The 19,268-nt window shown below is 45.5% G+C and overlaps 1 protein-coding gene across 1 annotated transcript; it reads right to left on the bottom strand.

Annotated features, from left to right (window-relative positions):
- Positions 1-4,186: 4,186 nt before the first annotated feature.
- On the bottom strand, positions 4,187-18,932 carry LOC126284946 (uncharacterized). The gene is made up of 3 exons (XM_049984221.1): positions 18,828-18,932; positions 4,819-5,225; positions 4,187-4,339 (listed from the first exon to the last, which is right to left on the bottom strand). Exons 2-3 carry the CDS (start codon positions 5,200-5,202, stop codon positions 4,313-4,315), a joined length of 411 nt encoding a protein of 136 aa, XP_049840178.1. The 5' UTR covers positions 5,203-5,225; positions 18,828-18,932; the 3' UTR covers positions 4,187-4,312.
- Between the last annotated feature and the right edge of the window lie 336 nt (positions 18,933-19,268).

The following is a 19,268-nucleotide window of genomic DNA, read 5'->3' as shown; positions in this document are numbered from 1 at the left end:
ACATGTGGGGCGTGAGGTCTCCACAGTACATCGATGTTGTCGCCAGTGGTCGGCGGAAGGTGCACGTGCCCGTCGACCTGGGACCGGACCGCAGCGACGCATGGATGCACGCCAAGACCGTAGGATCCTACGCAGTGCCGTAGGGGACCGCACCGCCACTTCCCAGCAAATTAGGGACACTGTTGCTCCTGGGGTATCGGCGAGTACCATTCGCAACCGTCTCCATTAAGCTGGGCTACGGTCCCGCACACCGTTAGGCCGTCTTCCGCTCACGCCCCAACATCGTGCAGCCCGCCTCCAGTGGTGTCGCGACAGGCGTGAATGGAGGGACGAATGGAGACGTGTCGTCTTCAGCGATGAGAGTCGCTTCTGCCTTGGTGCCAATGATGGTCGTATGCGTGTTTGGCGCCGTGCAGGTGAGCGCCACAATCAGGACTGCATACGATCGAGGCACACAGGGCCAACACCCGGCATCATGGTGTGGGGAGCGATCTCCTACACTGGCCGTATACCTCTGGTGATCGTCGAGGGGACACTGAATAGTGCACGGTACATCCAAACCGTCATCGAACCCATCGTTCTACCATTCCTAGACCGGCAAGGGAACTTGCTGTTCCAACAGGACAATGCACGTCCGCATGTATCCCGTGCCACCCAACGTGCTCTAGAAGGTGTAAGTCAACTACCCTGGCCAGCAAGATCTCCGGACCTGTCCCCCATTGAGCATGTTCGGGACTGGGTGAAGAGTGTCTCACGCAGTCTGCACGTCCAGCACAAACGCTGGTCCAACTGAGGCGCCAGGTGGAAATGGCATGGCGAGCCGTTCCACAGGACTACATCCAGCATCTCTACGATCGTCTCCATGGGAGAATAGCAGCCTGCATTGCTGCGAAAGGTGGATATACACTGTACTAGTGCCGACATTGTGCATGCTCTGTTGCCTGTGTCTATGTGCCTGTGGTTCTGTCAGTGTGATCATGTGATGTATCTGACCCCAGGAATGTGTCAATGTTTCCCCTTCCTGGGACAATGAATTCACGGTTTTCTTATTTCAATTTCCAGGAGTGTATATAGGAGGGAATGGAAGAACTAGCGGGCTGAGGTAGGAGGACTGCAGTCTTGGCAGCAGCATCAGCAGCCTCGTTTCCCATCAGACCGACGTGACCAGGGACCCACAAAATCACAGTGGCCTCATCAAGTGAATGTTTTCCTCGACCCGTTGCACTAGCGGATGGACGGTGTACAATACACAGCGGCTCTGAAGGGTACAGAGTGTGACAAGGTGACAACTGAAAAACCTGTATCATTGGATGTACTGAATAGTCTGATAGAATGCTAAGAGCTCCGCTGTGCCCTAGCGAAGATATCGGCTGAAAATGGGGAATATATTGAGATAAGCGACTTTGAGAAAAAGACCACCACCTTTACAGTTGCAGATAGTTAACTTTTGTCTGGACAAGGTAAGCAGGGCTCTGTTACGGCGTAACGACGAGCGACGACACGAAGGTGAAGGACGCAAGAGCAGTGAAGGCTGTGAGACGTCAGCCAACAGCTTACTGACTAGGACAGCACCACGGCAGGCGCGGCCTCTAGCCGAAGAGAATACTCGTAAGCGCCGCTCCTACCAGCCTTGCGGACAGTAGAAGATCGGCACTAGCAGAGCTGTCAACGTATCTGTTGTACTGAGACCTGTGCCTTATATTAATTGCTTGTATGGAAATTGTATAAAGCTAAGGACTGATGATTTGCCTGTCGCCCATCGCTTGCGACACCATTTCAAATCAAAGTTAAGTATTGTCAATCTGCTTTATTGTAATAAAAACCATTAATGTGATTTGCTTGAATTATTGTATAGCTATCCGAGATAGCAGCATCTATTAGGCACCATATAAGAGACGAGTGTGCAGGACCCCAGAGACTTTACTTGTGAAACGCCCAAAACAGCAAGTGCTGCTGCTCTTCTCTACTATCGACGCATTAATGGCTTGGTCCATTCTTCGAGGATCTCTGATCCCCAAGGACTTGCAGCGTGAACGGCACACGCTACACTAACGTTCTTCGCCAACCTGAAATTTATGCAAGAGGTGCTTTTGGACTATTTTGATGCACGTTGAAGCTCCGCCTTACGTTCCTCGTGAGGTCACTCTTACTTTAATATTTGGAGAAAATTGAATATTGCCCGATCGTTCCGAACTTCGTGGTCACCAAGATCAGTAGGTACTTACGCGTGTAATTTCTGGCTGCGCTGTTACCTTAAGGACAGCGTTTATCAATGGGGCTTAAATACACATTAGAGGTTGAATATGAATGTAGCCAACAGCCCAGTTTCTCAGGCAGCAGTGAAGCAATATCTAGTGTGGTTCCAGGCTACCACAGACCCTGACGGTTGAACTCAGCAACCTGCCTAGGCTGGAATGTAAACATGGCACCTAGTTTACAAATGTTACCGTCTTATGTGGAAATTAAAATGTGTTTCTTTCAGTAGTTTATTCATTTTCTGTTCCACATTTCCTTAAATGTGTTTTCCCAAAGATCCATTGTCATACTGCCCACTTTAGGAATTCAGAGGCTTGCTGGCAGATTTGTTACACATAGGTTCACAGAGACCTTTTCGCGAAAAAGCTTAGGACACTGGTATGTCCACCGAAGCGCCAAAGGAACCGATATACGCATGTTTATTGGAATTCAGAGATGAAAACGTGCAGAATACGGCGCTGCAGTCGGCAATGCCTATCTAAGACAAGTGTCTGACGCAGTTGTTAGATCGGTCCCTGCCGTTACAATGGGAGGTTATCAAGATTTACGTTTGTATGAACCTGGTGTTGTAGTTGGCGCACGAGCGATAGGACACATCTACAAGGTAGCGATGAGTAGGGATTTTCCTGTACGACCTTTACAGGAGTGTACCGTGAATACCATAATCTGGTAAAACATCAAATCGACATTGCTTAGGCCGGAAGAAGAACCTGCAAGAAAGCGACGAATAACGACTTAAGAGAATCGTTCAAGGTGAAAGAAATGGAACCCTTCTTCACATCGCTGCAAATTTCAATGTTGGGTCAAATGGTAGCGTACGAACCATTCAACGAAACGTTATCGATAAGGGCTTTCGGAGCCGAGGACCCGCTCGTGTACCCTCGACGACAGCACGACACTAAGTTCTACACCTCCCCTGCGCCTAGCAACGCCGACAGACTTCACACCCGGAAACACGTTGCCAGGTCGGACGAGCCTAGTTTCAAATTTGGTGGAGCAGATGGACTTTTACAGGTATGGGTGTGGAGACAACCTCATGAAACCATGGCCCTTGCATAGCAGCAAGGGACTGTTCAGCGGTGGTGGAGGCTTTGTAATGATCTGACGTGTACCGTTCGAATGATATGAGACCCCTAATACGTATAGATAACTGCCAGGTGACACGTACATATGCATATTGTCTGTACCCATGCATTCATTAGTGTACAATGTGCATTTCGACGGACTTCGACAATTCCAGCAGGACAATGCGACACCCCACACGTTCAGAACTGCTACAGAGTGGCTCCAGGAACACTCTTCTGAGTTTAAACTCTTCCGCTGGCCACCTAACTCCCCAGACATGAACGTTATTGACCGTATCTGGGGTGCCTTGCAACGTGCTGTTCAGAAGGGATCTCCATCCCCTCATTCATTCTGATTCATTGACAGCCCTGCAGGATTGTTGGTGTTATTTCCCTCCAGAACTACTTCAGACAGTCTAGTCCACGATGCGTCATCCTGTGGCACTTCGTGTTCGCTTGGGCCCTACACGATATGAGACAGGTGTATCAGGTTCCTTGGCTTTTCAGTGTGAGACTGGAAAAATTGTTGCCAGCCACCTACATAGTGCTTAGGGAACGTAAAGGCAGATAAATCGGGTATGTTATAGGACGTATGCAGTATTATCCCTATCTTGATTTGATAATGCAAGATGAAAGGGAATGAGAAGCAATGGCACCAAACTGTCGCTTGCAGACTATCGACAGATGCATTTTTATGAGGAGATACCTTTCTAGACGTGTCAATATGTCCAGTTGGCTTCTCTCGCAAACCGTTTGCCTTTTCTTGTGTGTTATATTACTTATTGCTGTTAATACTTTGTAACTACAGCACAGCGTTTCATTTTCGTTGAAATGAAACTAAATGTATTCCAAAAATAACGGAAATGTTATCTCGGGGGAAGCTTTATTTTCTTAAAAGAGGTACATCTTCAAACAGGTGTTTAAAAATGAAAGTTAGAATCCACTGATTATTCAGAAATCCTCTTTTCTTCCCTTTTTGTGGCTTCATGACATCACAGCCGAAGACGTAACGAAAGACGCTGAAACACGAAATATCGCAACTTCAATGAAATGCAGCTTCACTACGCACACGCACAAAACACTACGCACACGCACAAAACACTACGCACACGCACAAAACACTACGCACACGCACAAAACACTACGCACACGCACAAAACACTACGCACACGCACAAAACACTACGCACACGCACAAAACACTACGCACACGCACAAAACACTACGCACACGCACAAAACACTACGCACACGCACAAAACACTACGCACACGCACAAAACACTACGCACACGCACAAAACACTACGCACACGCACAAAACACTACGCACACGCACAAAACACTACGCACACGCACAAAACACTACGCACACGCACAAAACACTACGCACACGCACAAAACACTACGCACACGCACAAAACACTACGCACACGCACAAAACACTACGCACACGCACAAAACACTACGCACACGCACAAAACACTACGCACACCACTCACCTTGGACGACTTTCGCTTCCGCGGCTGCGTCCTCTGCCAGCCTAGGACCACCCGCACTGTCTGCTGCTGAGGAGACCGGTCCCCGACCGTCCCTGACGCTGGCTGCGACTGCGGCTGTCTCTGCTGCTGCCGCTGCTGCGTCTGGTTCGGCGGCTCGTTCTCCACCTCCATGTCAGAGTTCTCTCCTGCGATGCCGGCGACGGACAGGTCCCAGAAGGCGCGCGAGGCGCGCACCAGACGGGTCAGGACCCACGGCGGAATCTCCAGCTCGTCGTCGCTGCTCTCTGAAGGGGCGCGGCCGAAGTTGGGCAGGTCCACGCCTTCCGGGTCCGTCCGCAGCCGCTGCAGGAAGTGCGCGCTCGCGCTGCTCACTGCTGGCTGCATGTATTTGTCGCCAAGGCAACTACCTAGTGGGCCAAAACGCACCAGTCTGACGTATCTGACATCTATCATCCAAAAACAAATTTACCACTCCAAGGAAATTATCTCCAGCACAGTTGGCGCAGGCAGCAATTAAATTCAAAATCTTTTGCTGTTTAGTGGTCCAAAACAATCATCAGTAATGGTAGAGGTGTCACAACGATTGACTAGTAAGCACTTTAAATATGGATATACCTACCAGTGTAAACTAATGGAAAAAAATCAGAACAAAAAATTGTGTAGCGTAATGAAACTGCGGGATTTCATTTGAATAGGTAAAATATTTAGGTTATTAACATTGTATTTCACAGATTAATACAAGTGTGAGGTAAGCCACAGAAAATGTGCAAGGCTGGCACATTAATAACCAGTGTGACCACCTGAATGCTGAATGCAGTCATGCAAATATACATGCATTGTGTATTTTGTGGGGGTGGAGTTCCATGCCTGCAGTGATCAATACAGGGACAGTTAATTCTGTTTGTGAAAGACAGCAGTTTTCGTCCAACGATGTCCCATATTTTCTCAAATGGGGACATCTCGTGATGGAGCAGTATAAATGCAACATGTCGACACACGGTAGAGCATGTTGTGTTCAACAGTATGTGGGCGAGCGGTATCCTGTTAGAAAAAACCCTGCAAGGCTGTACATGAATGACAGCCCAACAGGTCAAAGCAACAGACTGATGTATAATTTTGCAGGCAGGGTGCATGGTATAGCGACATGGGTGCTCCTGTTGTACGAAATAGTAGCCCGTATCATTGCGCAGAGGCAGTGTGTCTAGCATGTAGACAGGCTGGTTATAGGCTCTCACCTAGCCGCCTCCTAACCAACACAAGGCCATCACTGGCACCGAGGCAGAACCAACTTTCATCAAAAAACCCAACAGGCCTCTATTCTGCCCCACAATGAACTCACTTTTGGCGCCAGTGAAGTCGCAAATGCAGTGGTTTGGTGTTAGTGGAATGCACGCTACGGGACGTCTAGCTATGAGCTGTTTTTTAAGTAGCCAGTGTGTAACAGTTCACTGCGTCGTTGTGGCGCCAACTGCTGCACAAATATTTCTGTGCCGCAGATGCAGTACGTTGCGGTAGATCCAGGCGCCGAACACTACCGTCTTTGTCTCGGTAGTGCCATGTGGCCGCCTGGAGTCCATTCTTGTGACAGTACATTTTGGTACCCACTGCTGGCAGCGAAGATGTACAGTGGCTACATTCCTGCCTGGTCTATCTGCAACATCGAGAAAGAAAACTTTTCACAGCCCTATTATAGGACCTCAATCAAATTCTCAGTGGTGATAATGACGTCTTTGCGGACTAATAACTGACCACGTGTAGTCTCAAATGTAACTATGGCTCACGACCGTTACAGCATGTATTTAAACAGCCGCAGATGAGCAGTTTCTTGATGTCACACGGTGATAAGGTAGAAAACTGTAGATCTTGAAATATTGGCTCGTTCACATAAAAAGCTTGGGCCAATAACCATTCTTCACTACTCTGCTTACAACCTCTCAGTCTCTCGTGCTGCACTAACATTTTATTTTGGTATGTACTTCCACATTCTCTATTATTAAAATTAGAAGAACATATCTCAAATTAAGTTGAATTACAACAGTGCAAATATTTCTGTCTGCTGTATCTATGCCAACTTCGGTTGACTGACAATTTCTCTAGTTTTTATTACTGTGACACCTATTGCCAATCTAATGTAAATCTTGTCAAGTTTGCAGACTTCTTGTTGCACCATTAATGAAATGTATTCCCACAAGTTCCTTTAACACATACATCTTCGACAACCCATCTTTAACTGTGTGTATTTGTTTAACCTGATCTGATTAGGGAGGGCCATTACACCCCGTCACATCAAACCAGTGTCACACACACACACACACACACACACACACACACACACACACACACACACACACACACACACACACACACACACACACACACAATCGTCGTTACCTAAGAAATAACGGTGATTTGAGTGTCTGAAGTGGTAATGAATTATACTGAATTAACTGAAAATATTGGCGTTACTTGTACTACTGCAGCTGCTGACATTATTATATTATTAACCATTGTGACTACAATAATAAAAATGTCAGAAGAATTTATAGACTTACCAAACAGATGTTTCCTGATATAGCAAGTGCTGGGAAGTGGAAATTTAAGGACTGCATCAGTTAAGAATACTGGGAAATGAAGACGAGGTTGGAAAGATTGATTGTATGTTTAAAGTGCTAAACAACATGGTCGCCAGTACCTTATGAAACATGTACAAGGGTAAAAAGCGAAAACAATGAGGACTAGGCAAATTATATAAGCAAGTCAGAGTTTAAAGTGCGTGACAACAGTTGTACCGCAAAAGGTGAAAGGAAAGAAACCCGGCAGCATCCTGTACGACGGGGGCTAAAAGCACAGGAACCAGATGAAGGGCAATGAGCATCCATATTGTTCTAGGGCAGACAAAAATTTCTGGGTACCTGTGACTAAGGGATTGCGTGGATAACACTTAAGAGCTTTAAAACTGCCCAAGAAGGTGCTGAAGATGAGAAAGGAGCATGATAGTTGGCTACCAACTCCACCTGTCTGGCAAGAAGTGCAGTTCAGTAGGTCCCACATGAGTATAAACAACGCCTATATGACAAGCAACCATCGAGCTGTTAGCATAGACTGCTTCTGAACCCCAGGACGCACCAAGGATATAGAAAAACTTGTGGCAGAGTGCATCAAGATGACCCTAGTCTTTCTGATATTTGGGTAGGTCAAGACAGAGCTGTGGCTGAGGGATGCACCATGGGGGTATACGTGAGTGGGCCTGTAGGAAGGGTGGTAGAGGACGCAACTGGAGTTCAGAGGACGAATCAGACGTGGACTATGAGCGTAATCCCTAATCTGGGTCACCATTGTGGGAGATCGATTTCCACATTTGGAAAGAGGAGACAGTTTGGATGCTTAGGGGAGCTGTGAACATGAGTAGCGTAATTGACAAGCTGCTGTTGGTGGCTGTTCTCCACAAGTGAACTGTTCACAGGGTTAGTTCAAAAGGCTCCTGTCGCAAGTATAACCCCACAGTGGCGTATTGTATCCAGTATGTACAATGCTGAACGCGACTCCAAGCCATATGCCAGACTCATTCAATATGGAATTATATCAGGGCTTTGTACAGCTGCAGAAGGATAGTACGATCTGCACCACTTTTACTTAAGCTGCAAAGATGGCCAATCTGTCAGGCATTAATGGCAGTCCTAAAAAGTGATAAGTCTCCTCCACATCGAGAAGCTGGTTGTCTGAAGTTTTGGTATGAGTGAAAGGTACAACGTCGACAGAAGTGCACGACATCAGTATTGGTCGCTGAAAACAATGCCATGGGTGAGGGCCCCATGCCTGCACCATTTGAATTGCACCTTACGGTCTACTTTCGGCGACACATTAGAGAGGCAACAGCAGAGATAAAAGTAGTCAGTATGCAAGGAAGGTGATACTGAGGAACCCACAGCTGCTGCTAGACTATTGATGGCAACTAGAAAGAGGGGTACTCAGTACAGAACCGTAAGGGATCCCATTCTCTATGATTTGGGGAGAACTGTGGGAAGTACAGTGCAACAAGAAGTTCAGGATGAAAGTTGGTAGTGGAACTTGGAGATGCCACTCATGTAAAGTGGAGAGGATGTGGTGTCATAAGTCTTTTGTAGGCATAAGACAGCTATAAGGTGATGACAGACAAAAGCTGTCCAGATCGCAGACTCCAGGTAAACCAAAATATCAGTAGTGGAATGGCCTTGGCGAAAACCAGCCTGGGACAGAGCAAGAACATCAAGACCCAAGCAGCCAATAGCTGCCACCTTACCATGCGTTCAAGCAACTTACAGAGAAAATTTCTGCAACTAATTGGGCAATTACTGTGCATATCTTGGTTTGAATTTGTTTTGATTTAGGGCGCAAAAACCTGGGGTCATATGCACACAGGTCAAAACTATAGAACATGAAGACAAGAGCTAAATGACTATACGTCAGTCCAAATCGACAGAAGACAGGCAAAAACAGGCACGTGGAAAAGGGCTAAGGAAGACACGATACAGGAACTGAGGTCCAAAATTAAAAGGCATTCGCCATATTGCCTTGGCGGATAAATAGTAATACACAGTCGACAGCCCATGCGTTATTTGCTAAAACGGCTGGTAACTCAGATGGCAAACGCAAGTGGGAACGTAAACAGTAAAATTGGCATTCCATGAGGAAGAGGCGGACAGTTAAAACTTGGGTGTAAAGTGTACACATAGGTGGGATAGCGTCACAATGGCTACAAAGGCAGTGCCCAATATGCAGCCCAGTTAAAATGACCTCCTCCCGGCGGGAGGGATCAAGAGGTGGTTGGCCAATCCGCTGGGAGACGCTAGAGACTGAATAAGCCGGAGATTATTCCCGTGGAGTGAGAATCATTGGTGATGCGAAAGAGACACTACCTCCTGACAGACGGCAACACAAATCTGAGGGAATATAGGAACTAGCGGACTGAGGTATGAGGACTGCAGCCTTGGCTACAGCATCAGCAGCCTCATTTCCTGGCAAACTGACATGACCCAGAACCTACAGGAACATCACACTGGCTCCACTAAGAGTGAGCAAGTGATAGTTTTCCTGGATCTGTTGCACTATGGGATGCGCTGTATAGAGTGCACACAGATTTTGAAGGGCGCTGAGTCTGAGCAGAGGACATAATTGGAACGTTTGTGTCGCCAGATGTACTCTGTGACCTGATACAGAACAAAGAGCTCGGCTGTAAATACTGAACAGTGTGCTGGAAGCCGATATCAAAAGACACTGGTGCCAATGATGAAGACACATCCAACCCCACAGTAAGAGCGCCATCAGTGTATACAAAGGTACTATGTGAAGTTCCATGTGGAGGTCGTGAAACTAAAGGCGACAGAGAAAGGCTGAAGTGTCTTTAGGAAGCGAATGAAGGCCAAGATGGGCCGCTTCACGAACCCAAGGTAGTGAAGGCTTCACACCCACCAAGGAAGATTCAGGTAGTGTGAAAAACTGCAGTAGCACGTGCCAAAAGTGGACTCCAGGAGGTAGCAGAAGAGGGATGTACCACATACTGGCGATCAAAGGAGGCATAGGATAGGAGGCCACATGTGGTAGACAAATGGCATGCATACCTGCTGAGGAGAAAGTCACAGTAGTGGGACAGTGGTAGTTTAGCAGCTTCAGCATACAGACTCAACCGTTCTAGTGTGAAAGGAGCCAGTGGCCGAAAAGATGTCAATATGGTGGATAGTGTTGAGATGGTGTAAAAGGGATGGACGTGCAGACGCATAAACAAAGCACCCATAGTCTAGTTTCGAACGGACAAGGGACCAGTACAAATGGAGGCAGGTGGTTCGATTGGCATCCCAGGGAGTAACATTGAGGACATGTAGGACATTGAGGAACCACATACAGTGGGCTACCATGTAAGACATAGGAGGACCAAGAGTTTCCTATCGAGCATGAGCCCCATGAATTTCGTAGTGTTAACGAACAGAAGGGCAACAGGTCAAAGATTAAGAAATGATGGGAGAAAGCGTTTGGATAGCCAGAAATTCACACAGACTGTTCTGTCAGGGGAAAAGCGAAAGCCACTGTCGATGCTCCAGGAGTGAAAACTATCAAGACAGCGCTGAAGACACCACTCAGTGAGAAAGGTCCATCATGGGGATACTAAAATAATAGATGGCAAACCGCAAAGCATAAAAAAAGAAAAGGGGGCCGGAGATGCCCAGCAGGAGACAGGCCATTATACGATTAATGTCGATAGCAAAGAGGACGACGCTCAGGACAGAACCCTGAGGTACACCATCTGTTTGGATAAATGGTGTCCCACAAGGCAGAACCCACAGGCTCCTTGGAAACTTCTAAAAATTCCTGAAGGAAGCAGGCCAGGAAGCCTCAGGAGCCCAACATGTGAAGAATACAGAGGACATTAGTTCTCCAACAGGTGTCTTAGGCTTCTCAAAGTCGAAAAATACGGCCACAGTCTGGGATTTCCGCAGAAAACATTTATGACATGGGTGAACAAAGGAACAAGATCGTGAACTGCAGAACGCCACACACTAAATCCACACTGGATTCGTCAGTAATTGTGAGACTAGCCACCATACCAGCTGGGCATGAATTATACATTCCATCATCTTGCAAACACAGCTGGTGAGAGAGATGGGGCAGTAGCTAAAAATAAGGTTTTTGTCCTTACCTGGCTTATATATGGGTATAATGGCGGCTTCACGCCAGCATCCAGGAAATGTGCCCTCTGCCCAGATGAAGTTGTATGTGTTCAGCAGAAAGTGCTTACGTGCAAGACAGAGGTGCTGCAACATCCGAATGTAGACAGCGTCTGGCCTTGGGCCGGAGCATCGGGATGAACTAAGAGCATGCTCTAGCTCTCTCTTAGTGAGGGCAGCATTGTAGCGCTCACGATTCGAAAAAAGGAGTATCGCCCGAGCCGCCTCCAGTCGTATCCGATGGACGAAGCCAGGGTGATAGTGGGAGGAGTTCCGCAAAATAGCAGCCCAAGGTGTTGGAGATAGCAATAGGGTTCACGATGACACTGTCAGGCCAGAAACTGGGGAACAGATCTTAGTCCCCGAGAGCTGTCTGACGTTGGTCCACGTGGCAGAATAAGTAGCGGAACTGTTCAAAGAACTAGTGAATGAAATCCAGTTAGCTCTTTTGCTATCCCAAAGAATGCGATGACACTGAGCATGCATGTGTTTATAATGAATACAGTTTACCATCGTAGGACGATGGTTAAAAACGCGGAGATCACATCTTCAGGCACGAATTGCATCGCGGCATGCTTCAGTCTACCAAGGGACTGGGACACGACGTGGTGGAGAGGAAGAGCGAGAAATGCAACGTTCTGTAGCAGTAAGGATAACGTATGTGAGATTTCACAACTGGGGACATCTTATTCTTTGAAGGTCGCCATGAAGGAGTAAATTTGCGTCATCCTTAGTAAGCTGCCGTTTGGGTGCACATGCAGATGGGATAGGAGTCAGCAAACGGATAGCACACGGGAAATGGTAGCTCGAGTAGGTGTCAGAACGGACCACTCAAGACAATGGGCAAGCTGGGCAGTGCAGAAGGATAGGTCCAAATGGGAATAGGTGTGCGAGGAGTCAAACTGAAGTGAGTGCGCCAGTGTTAAGGCAGAAGTGGTTAAGTTGGTTAAGGAGGTCAGCCAAGATGGCACCTCTAAGCGGTCCTGGGAGAACCCCAAAGGGGATGAAGCACATTAAAGTCACAGAAGCAAAAAAGGGGAGATGCTGCCCAATAAGCTGAAAGAAGTCTGCCCTTGTGACATTGAATGATGGAGGGCCATAAATCATAAATGGTACAGAGGGGAACGTCAGGTGGGCAAGGAAAAGGCAAACTGCAACAGTTTGAAGATGGGTAGTCAGGGAAATGGGTTGACTATGAATTTGATCCCGTATGAGCAGCATGACGCCTCCATGAGACAGAATGCCTACCTCAGGGGAAGGTCAAAAAAAACTGGGAAGAAATGTGAAAACAAAGCAGTCTTGAGTGCACAATTTCGTTTCCTGAAAGCAGAGTAGAAGTGGACACTGCAATGCTAAAACCATCCATAAATCATCCTTGTGGGATTGAAGGCCGTGAACTTTCCATTGGAGGATTGGTTGGTTGTTTTATAGGAGGGAAGGGGAAGGAATCAAAATGCGAGGTCATCAGTCTTATGTCCGGTAAAATAATTACACAAGGGAAAGAAAAAGAGGTAAAGCACAATAACTGGAGAAAGGAAGAACCAGAAGAACGACAGAAGGACAACGAACACTACTATGGACAGAACAGAAAAAGAAAACCAGAGGTAAGGAAGAAACAGGTAGGAGGGATAAAAACAAAAGCAGATGACTCTGGCTGGCCGACTACTAGAATAAAAGGAAAAGCCAGCCACTCTTCTACACGTTAAAACATCCAGCCTAAACCCATTAGAGCGGAGGACACAAAGGGACAAACGACATGCACTAAAACTTATATAGAACGATAAAACCCACCTCACGTATAAAATTTAAAACTAAATTAACCGATGAGGCACTGTCAGCTAAAATTTAATAGCAACGAGTCCGGTAACTAAAGAGTTTGCCACAGGGTAGCCAAACGACAGCTCACCAACATATGGGCCACTGTCAGCCTGGCGCCGCACCGACACTGAGGAGGTAACTTTGTGTCACCCAAGCGTGGCCAACGCGGAGCCGACAGAACCCCCAGAGTCCCTGCAAGAGGACCTCGTGGAGGTCTCCCACACATTCTAGTCTCCTAAATGGCACGCAGTTTGTTGTGGGTCCTTTTGTGATGCCACCCCATCTCCCAAATCCGCAAAACCTTACGGCATAGTACTGAACGCAGGTCAGTGGCAGAGAAGCCAATCTCCATAAGCGGTTTCCGCATAGCCTGTTGGCAAGTTCGTTGCCTGGGATGCCGACGTGACCTGGGGCCCAGACAAACCACTGCACAACTGGACCGTTACAGGGTATATATGACTCCTGGATGGTCGCTACCGAAGGATGACGAGGGTAGCACTGGTCGATAGCTCGCAGGCTGCTCAAGAAATCGGTACACAGAAGAAACGACTCCCCAGAACAGGAATGGATGTGCTCAAGAGCACAGGATACAGCCACCAGCTGCTTTATTTATTTCTCACAATGTGGTTATTTAAATTTGAAAATAAATGGTACTTTCATGTCATGGAATGCTTTTTCATAAATTCTTCGTGTAAAGTTTTAATTTGTTTCCGTAAATGAAACGAAAGTGAGTTCTTCCAAGACACCGATGCTGGTGGCATCTTTGTACAGTGAATACTTTGAGTTTGAGCTAAATGTATGAAACTTTAGATTACGTTCAGAGTGGGATGTGGGAACTATTTCAAGTGTTCCTAACGAAGTACCAATCCGAAAGTAATTTTGCACACAGCTTAGGTGAAGGATAGTCTAATTAGGTAACTTCACTCAGAAGTAATCAAACACTATCATTTCAGTACTGCCATTAATTTCAATTATTTAAATGATGTAGACTCTTAACATCCGAGGTGTGAATTTAATTTCGCGGGCTTTACACATCCGATGTTGAGATTGTTGGTACACAGATTCCTGATCTACGTTTGTATTTTGAGCTCTTTTGACTATTTAGTTTATTGTTGACAGTCACATTATACGCGTTTTCTAGCGCTCGGCGAATTTTTACTTTCGAAAAAGGTGGAACAAATCTCAAAGTTTGCTTGAAAAAGGGAATGAAGTTGAGCACCAAATTCGAAATGTTGACTGGCTTTCGCCAAATGATTAAAACAACAGTTTACGAATGGTACGAAGACCACTCTGGACATCCTACCACATCAATTACTGACGACAGTGTGGAAGAAATAACGAAAATGGTCAGGGGCAGACAGATTGCTGATCATGTCTGCGTATCTTCTGGCTCATGCTAAGCAATGTTATTCGAATGTTTTGGACATTAAACGTTTAGCAGCAAAGTTTGTTCCGAAAATGTCCAGTTTTGACCAAAACCGGGTTGGCGTAGACATCGCTCAGGTACTGCTAATGAAGCCGACAATGATCAGAACTTCTGAAGAATGTTGTAACAGGTGACGGGACATGGGTATACGGCGATGACGTTGAAACCAATGATCTATCTTCCCAATGGAAACTGCCAGAAGACCTAAGACCGAAAAAAATTCGACAAGTTCGATTACATATGAAGCGCCTGTTTTCTTGGATTACGATGGGATAATGCGTCGCGAGTTCCTGTGTTATTGGTCGTACGGTCAGTAAGGAATACTACGGGGAAGTTATGCGTCGTTTGCGTGAAGAAATCCACCAGAACTATGGTAGAACGAATCGCGGAAATTTCTTCACGATAATGCTCCCGCCCACACTGCAATGCTTTTTCGTGATTTTTTGGCAAAAACCAAAACCTCTACGTTGCCTCAGCCACCACATTTGCCGGACATGGTTCTCTAAGACTTCCTTCTATTCCCGAAATTTAAGACCATGGAAAGACGTTTTGCCATCATTGATATAAAAACAAAGCTGAAGGATCTGGACAGCATAACGAAAAGTGGGTTCACTAAGTGCTTCTAAGATTGCAGAAAGGGATGGCCCAAGCGCTATATCTGAGGGGATTACTTTGAAAAGGGCGAAGTTGATAATGAAAAGATACTGTAAGAAAAAAATACCCGTTACTTTATCACACATCTAAGAGCGGGAATTAAGTAACAGCATAAATGTCAATAAGAATGAGAAGAATGGAAGATACTACTGCCCACTGCAACAAGTGGAATCATTACCTGATAAGTCAATATACAACATTCATCTCAAAATATTTACATCACAATAATGGACAAACAAATAAAATAGCATGCTTTGCCAAGTTGTGAAGGATGTAAAAAACCCGCCAATGTCAGAGGCATACCCTAAAACAAGAGTTACTTCACCACAGATTTAAATGCAGCCAAAGCCGAGTAGGTAAACTTAACGAAGCCAAAATGAGCGCGTAGGGAACCAAGCGCGGAGCGTTCAACGCAATGTAAATTTCTACATACCAATTAGGCTAAACGCAAAAGTTTTTTTTAACGTCAAATCTGCAACGGATCAAAGCTTTCTGGACAATCTAAACAGACTGACAAGTGCGAAATACTACATTCGTTTTCTTCGAAATCTTAACCGAGGGAAATCGTTTTCCCTTTTTAAGAGACACACAAACGCCAAAATGACTCTTTACTAATGTAGTTACGGTACAATGTCAAGATGACTGGAAAGCTGCACTAAATGGATGTATTGTCTCCAGGGCCTATGCAGAACGTACCATGTGCGTTAATGCGTAATATAGTTCAAATGGATCTGAGCACTATGGGACTTAACATCTGAGGTCATCAGTCCCCTAGACTTAGAACTAAAGCTTTAATAACCTAAGGACATCGAACATCCATGACCGAGGCAGGGTTCGAGCCTGCGGCCGGAGCGGTCGCGTGGTTCCTCACTAAAGCGCCTATAACAGCTCGGCCACGTCGGCCGGCGAGTAATTTAGTTCCACATTTTAAATAGCTAAATAGCACTATGCAATAGTTAAGATACTGGCTACTTCCGCCAAGGCATACAAGATGCTCACTCTTATCCTAAACAGTGTGAACATTAAGCAAGAGCTGTATAAGTAGAGCATGGTACCGCGAATCAAACTGCATATAAAGATCAGTAAATATTCACGATAGTTTAACATTACGTCCATAACGGGAATTTTCGAACTGATACCTGTCCATTCGTGAAATCTACTGCAGATTTTAATGAATCAACCTCTGAATAAACATGACAATGCTAAAACGCTATTTTAGCTAGAAAATTAAGACATCCCAAATGAAACAAAGTTATCACCCTAAACTGTCATTTTACTTTCGGCTACGCAATTGTTACAGCTAGTTTTTTAAAAAACCAAATTCGTTGTTTAGAGACATCATCAATCTGAGCATGACCACGTAACCAGCAGACATCCGCACACTCAAGATGTGACAAGTCTTCACCATGACTCATCATTGCACACCTGTTATATTTGTACTCTATACTCGGGATGGGAGCCGCACAGATACCTGAAACTAGTGATAGCCGAATATAGTGTCCCTGCATAATAGTCTCTTCCCATGGAAGGATGTCACTTTGAAGATACGACACCCTCGCTGCCGAGGCAGCTCGCTACAAAATGTGACCTACGATAGACAACCGGGTCTCTAAGGAAGGCTATCGACTCTCGGAGCTGTTTTCTACTAGCTGCACATTGGAACACGCCTCGGATCGTGCTCCAGTGCATTTTAAACTTGTCACAAATCCTATGATGAGTGCAGAAATTAAATTGGCGTCGTCGGAGTGTGTACTGTTCTACGACTATCTCAGACTTCTATGGCGCTGAGCCATAGTCATACAATATTTTTTGAAAGAAAAGACCGCCATTTCACTGTATTGCTGTATCTTTTGTACATATAGATTTCCGCTTTTGAGGTATTACCGAGTATAATGTTAAAAGTTCTTGACCATTAACACGTCATATTTGATAAAGTCATTCCGAAGTAGGTGATTATGACATGTTAAAGGAATGTGCTAATCTTGTTTATCTGGTTTATTCTTAAGTCTATAAGACCTTACCAAACGAGCGAAATCCAACTTAACCTCTGTGCCAGTCCAGTTCTAAATTACGCACCAGTAAATAGTCAAATGTCACATAACTGCACTCGCCTATTATTCATAGGAAGTGAAAGTTTCACTCTCGTGACCTCCGAAGGAACAAGCAGCTGTACACTGAAATCGGTAAGGGCGGCTATATTGCAAATACTTAAGTCTGTAGTAGAGGTTACTTACCAACAATGGGAAACCACGCCTAAAGTGTGATACTGGATACCACCCCCGGAATTCTTTATTCTGGTGACAGACTAACTTAGTTTAGCCAGAGATCTATTGACGAGACAACATAAGATGTCTGACAGCTCACAGCGCTGTTGCCATCTTGGAACTACTAAGAACTAATGGTTACAGGCAAAAACATTATCCGTCTACAGTGCTGTGACAACAGTAAGGCGTTGCCATGGAGACTTCAAAGTTGACGCTTCCTCCCTACTGCATCTGTCGGGGATCAGTTTACGCCTGCCCACTTTTAGGTTGAAAGGTGGCAAACTTGGTTACGAGTTGCCAAAGCCAAAGAATATGCATATCAAATTTAGGTTGTGGTAACACTTGTCTGTAGAGTAGCCTAATGTTTACGTAAATCCCATATTTAAAAGCTATTTCATCATAATAAACTTAAATTCAGGAATCTTACATTAGGTAATGGATGCGCGTTATACGAGTATTTTAACGCATAAGGGAAACCTTTACTACCAGAAACAAAAACTTAAAACAGTAAGCAACTTTAGCGCCAAAACCTTTTGAGACCAACGTTCAAAGTTTTAATGTATTTAGAACTATTTAATCACTGTACACATAGTAATAAGAAAAACTTTTACAAGCCGCTGAGGATGCTTAAAAAACAAGCGAATCGCGTATGGTAATGAAATACTTTATTGGAGTTTCAAAAAATCTCGTATTGACTACAAATTTCAATTCCTGTCTCTCTGGCGCTCTGAATCAAATTTGTCACAGCTTTCAACATCAACGTTAATTTTCGAACCAACGGCCTTAACCACGTGAATCATCGTGTTTTAACTTAACATGACAGTTGGTATCCATTTCATGTGCTTAGCTTAACGAGCTGTCATCTGAGCCAGTCTGATGTAAGTACGGTACATAGCTGTTGTGTTTTATTACTTCATGACGATTCATACAATTAAGATTCTGCTAATGCTTTGAAAACCAACTATATGTTCGAAACTGGTTACTAATGAGTCAATACGAACACAACTGTGACAGAAAAGAAACGAAACCGCATTTCAGTTACTAGCAAACGCGGACCTTTTATGCTAAGTAGATATAAATAAGAAACAATATAAGATGCACAAAAGGATCTATTTGTTGATGAAGGCAGTATATATGGATGGAACATACCCAATTTTTCTGGCCTAGCAATGCGCCAAGGGAAGGGGACCCCCCCTCTACGGCAGTTCCTGCCGACGTCGGCTGGGGACACGCTGCGACTGGGGGACCGCACAACCTCACAAGACCCGCTTAAGAAGGGCAGCGCCGTTCATCTTTCGATAGCTCGACAGTGATTGTGCCTCTGCGACGAGTTCCAACGAATCGTGAAGGATCGACCACACAATAAGGCGACTTCACACTCCGCAACGTATCGACCGACCAACCAATTTCGTGGCAGCCTACACACGTCCAGACCGACTGCACTTAGCGGTTACTGTGCCACCCTGTTGTGATTTGTTTATCTTAAATTCATTGAGTCTGTGTTCTACGAAATCCCACTTAGTTTTACACAGAAACAAAAACGGGGTTTTATTATGGTTGTTTTAGACGTAAGAAGAGGAAAAAATATGA

This window comes from Schistocerca gregaria, chromosome 1 (genome assembly GCF_023897955.1).
Source record: "Schistocerca gregaria isolate iqSchGreg1 chromosome 1, iqSchGreg1.2, whole genome shotgun sequence".
Lineage (NCBI taxonomy): Eukaryota > Metazoa > Arthropoda > Insecta > Orthoptera > Acrididae > Schistocerca > Schistocerca gregaria.
This window is presented reverse-complemented; position numbering and strand designations above follow the sequence as displayed.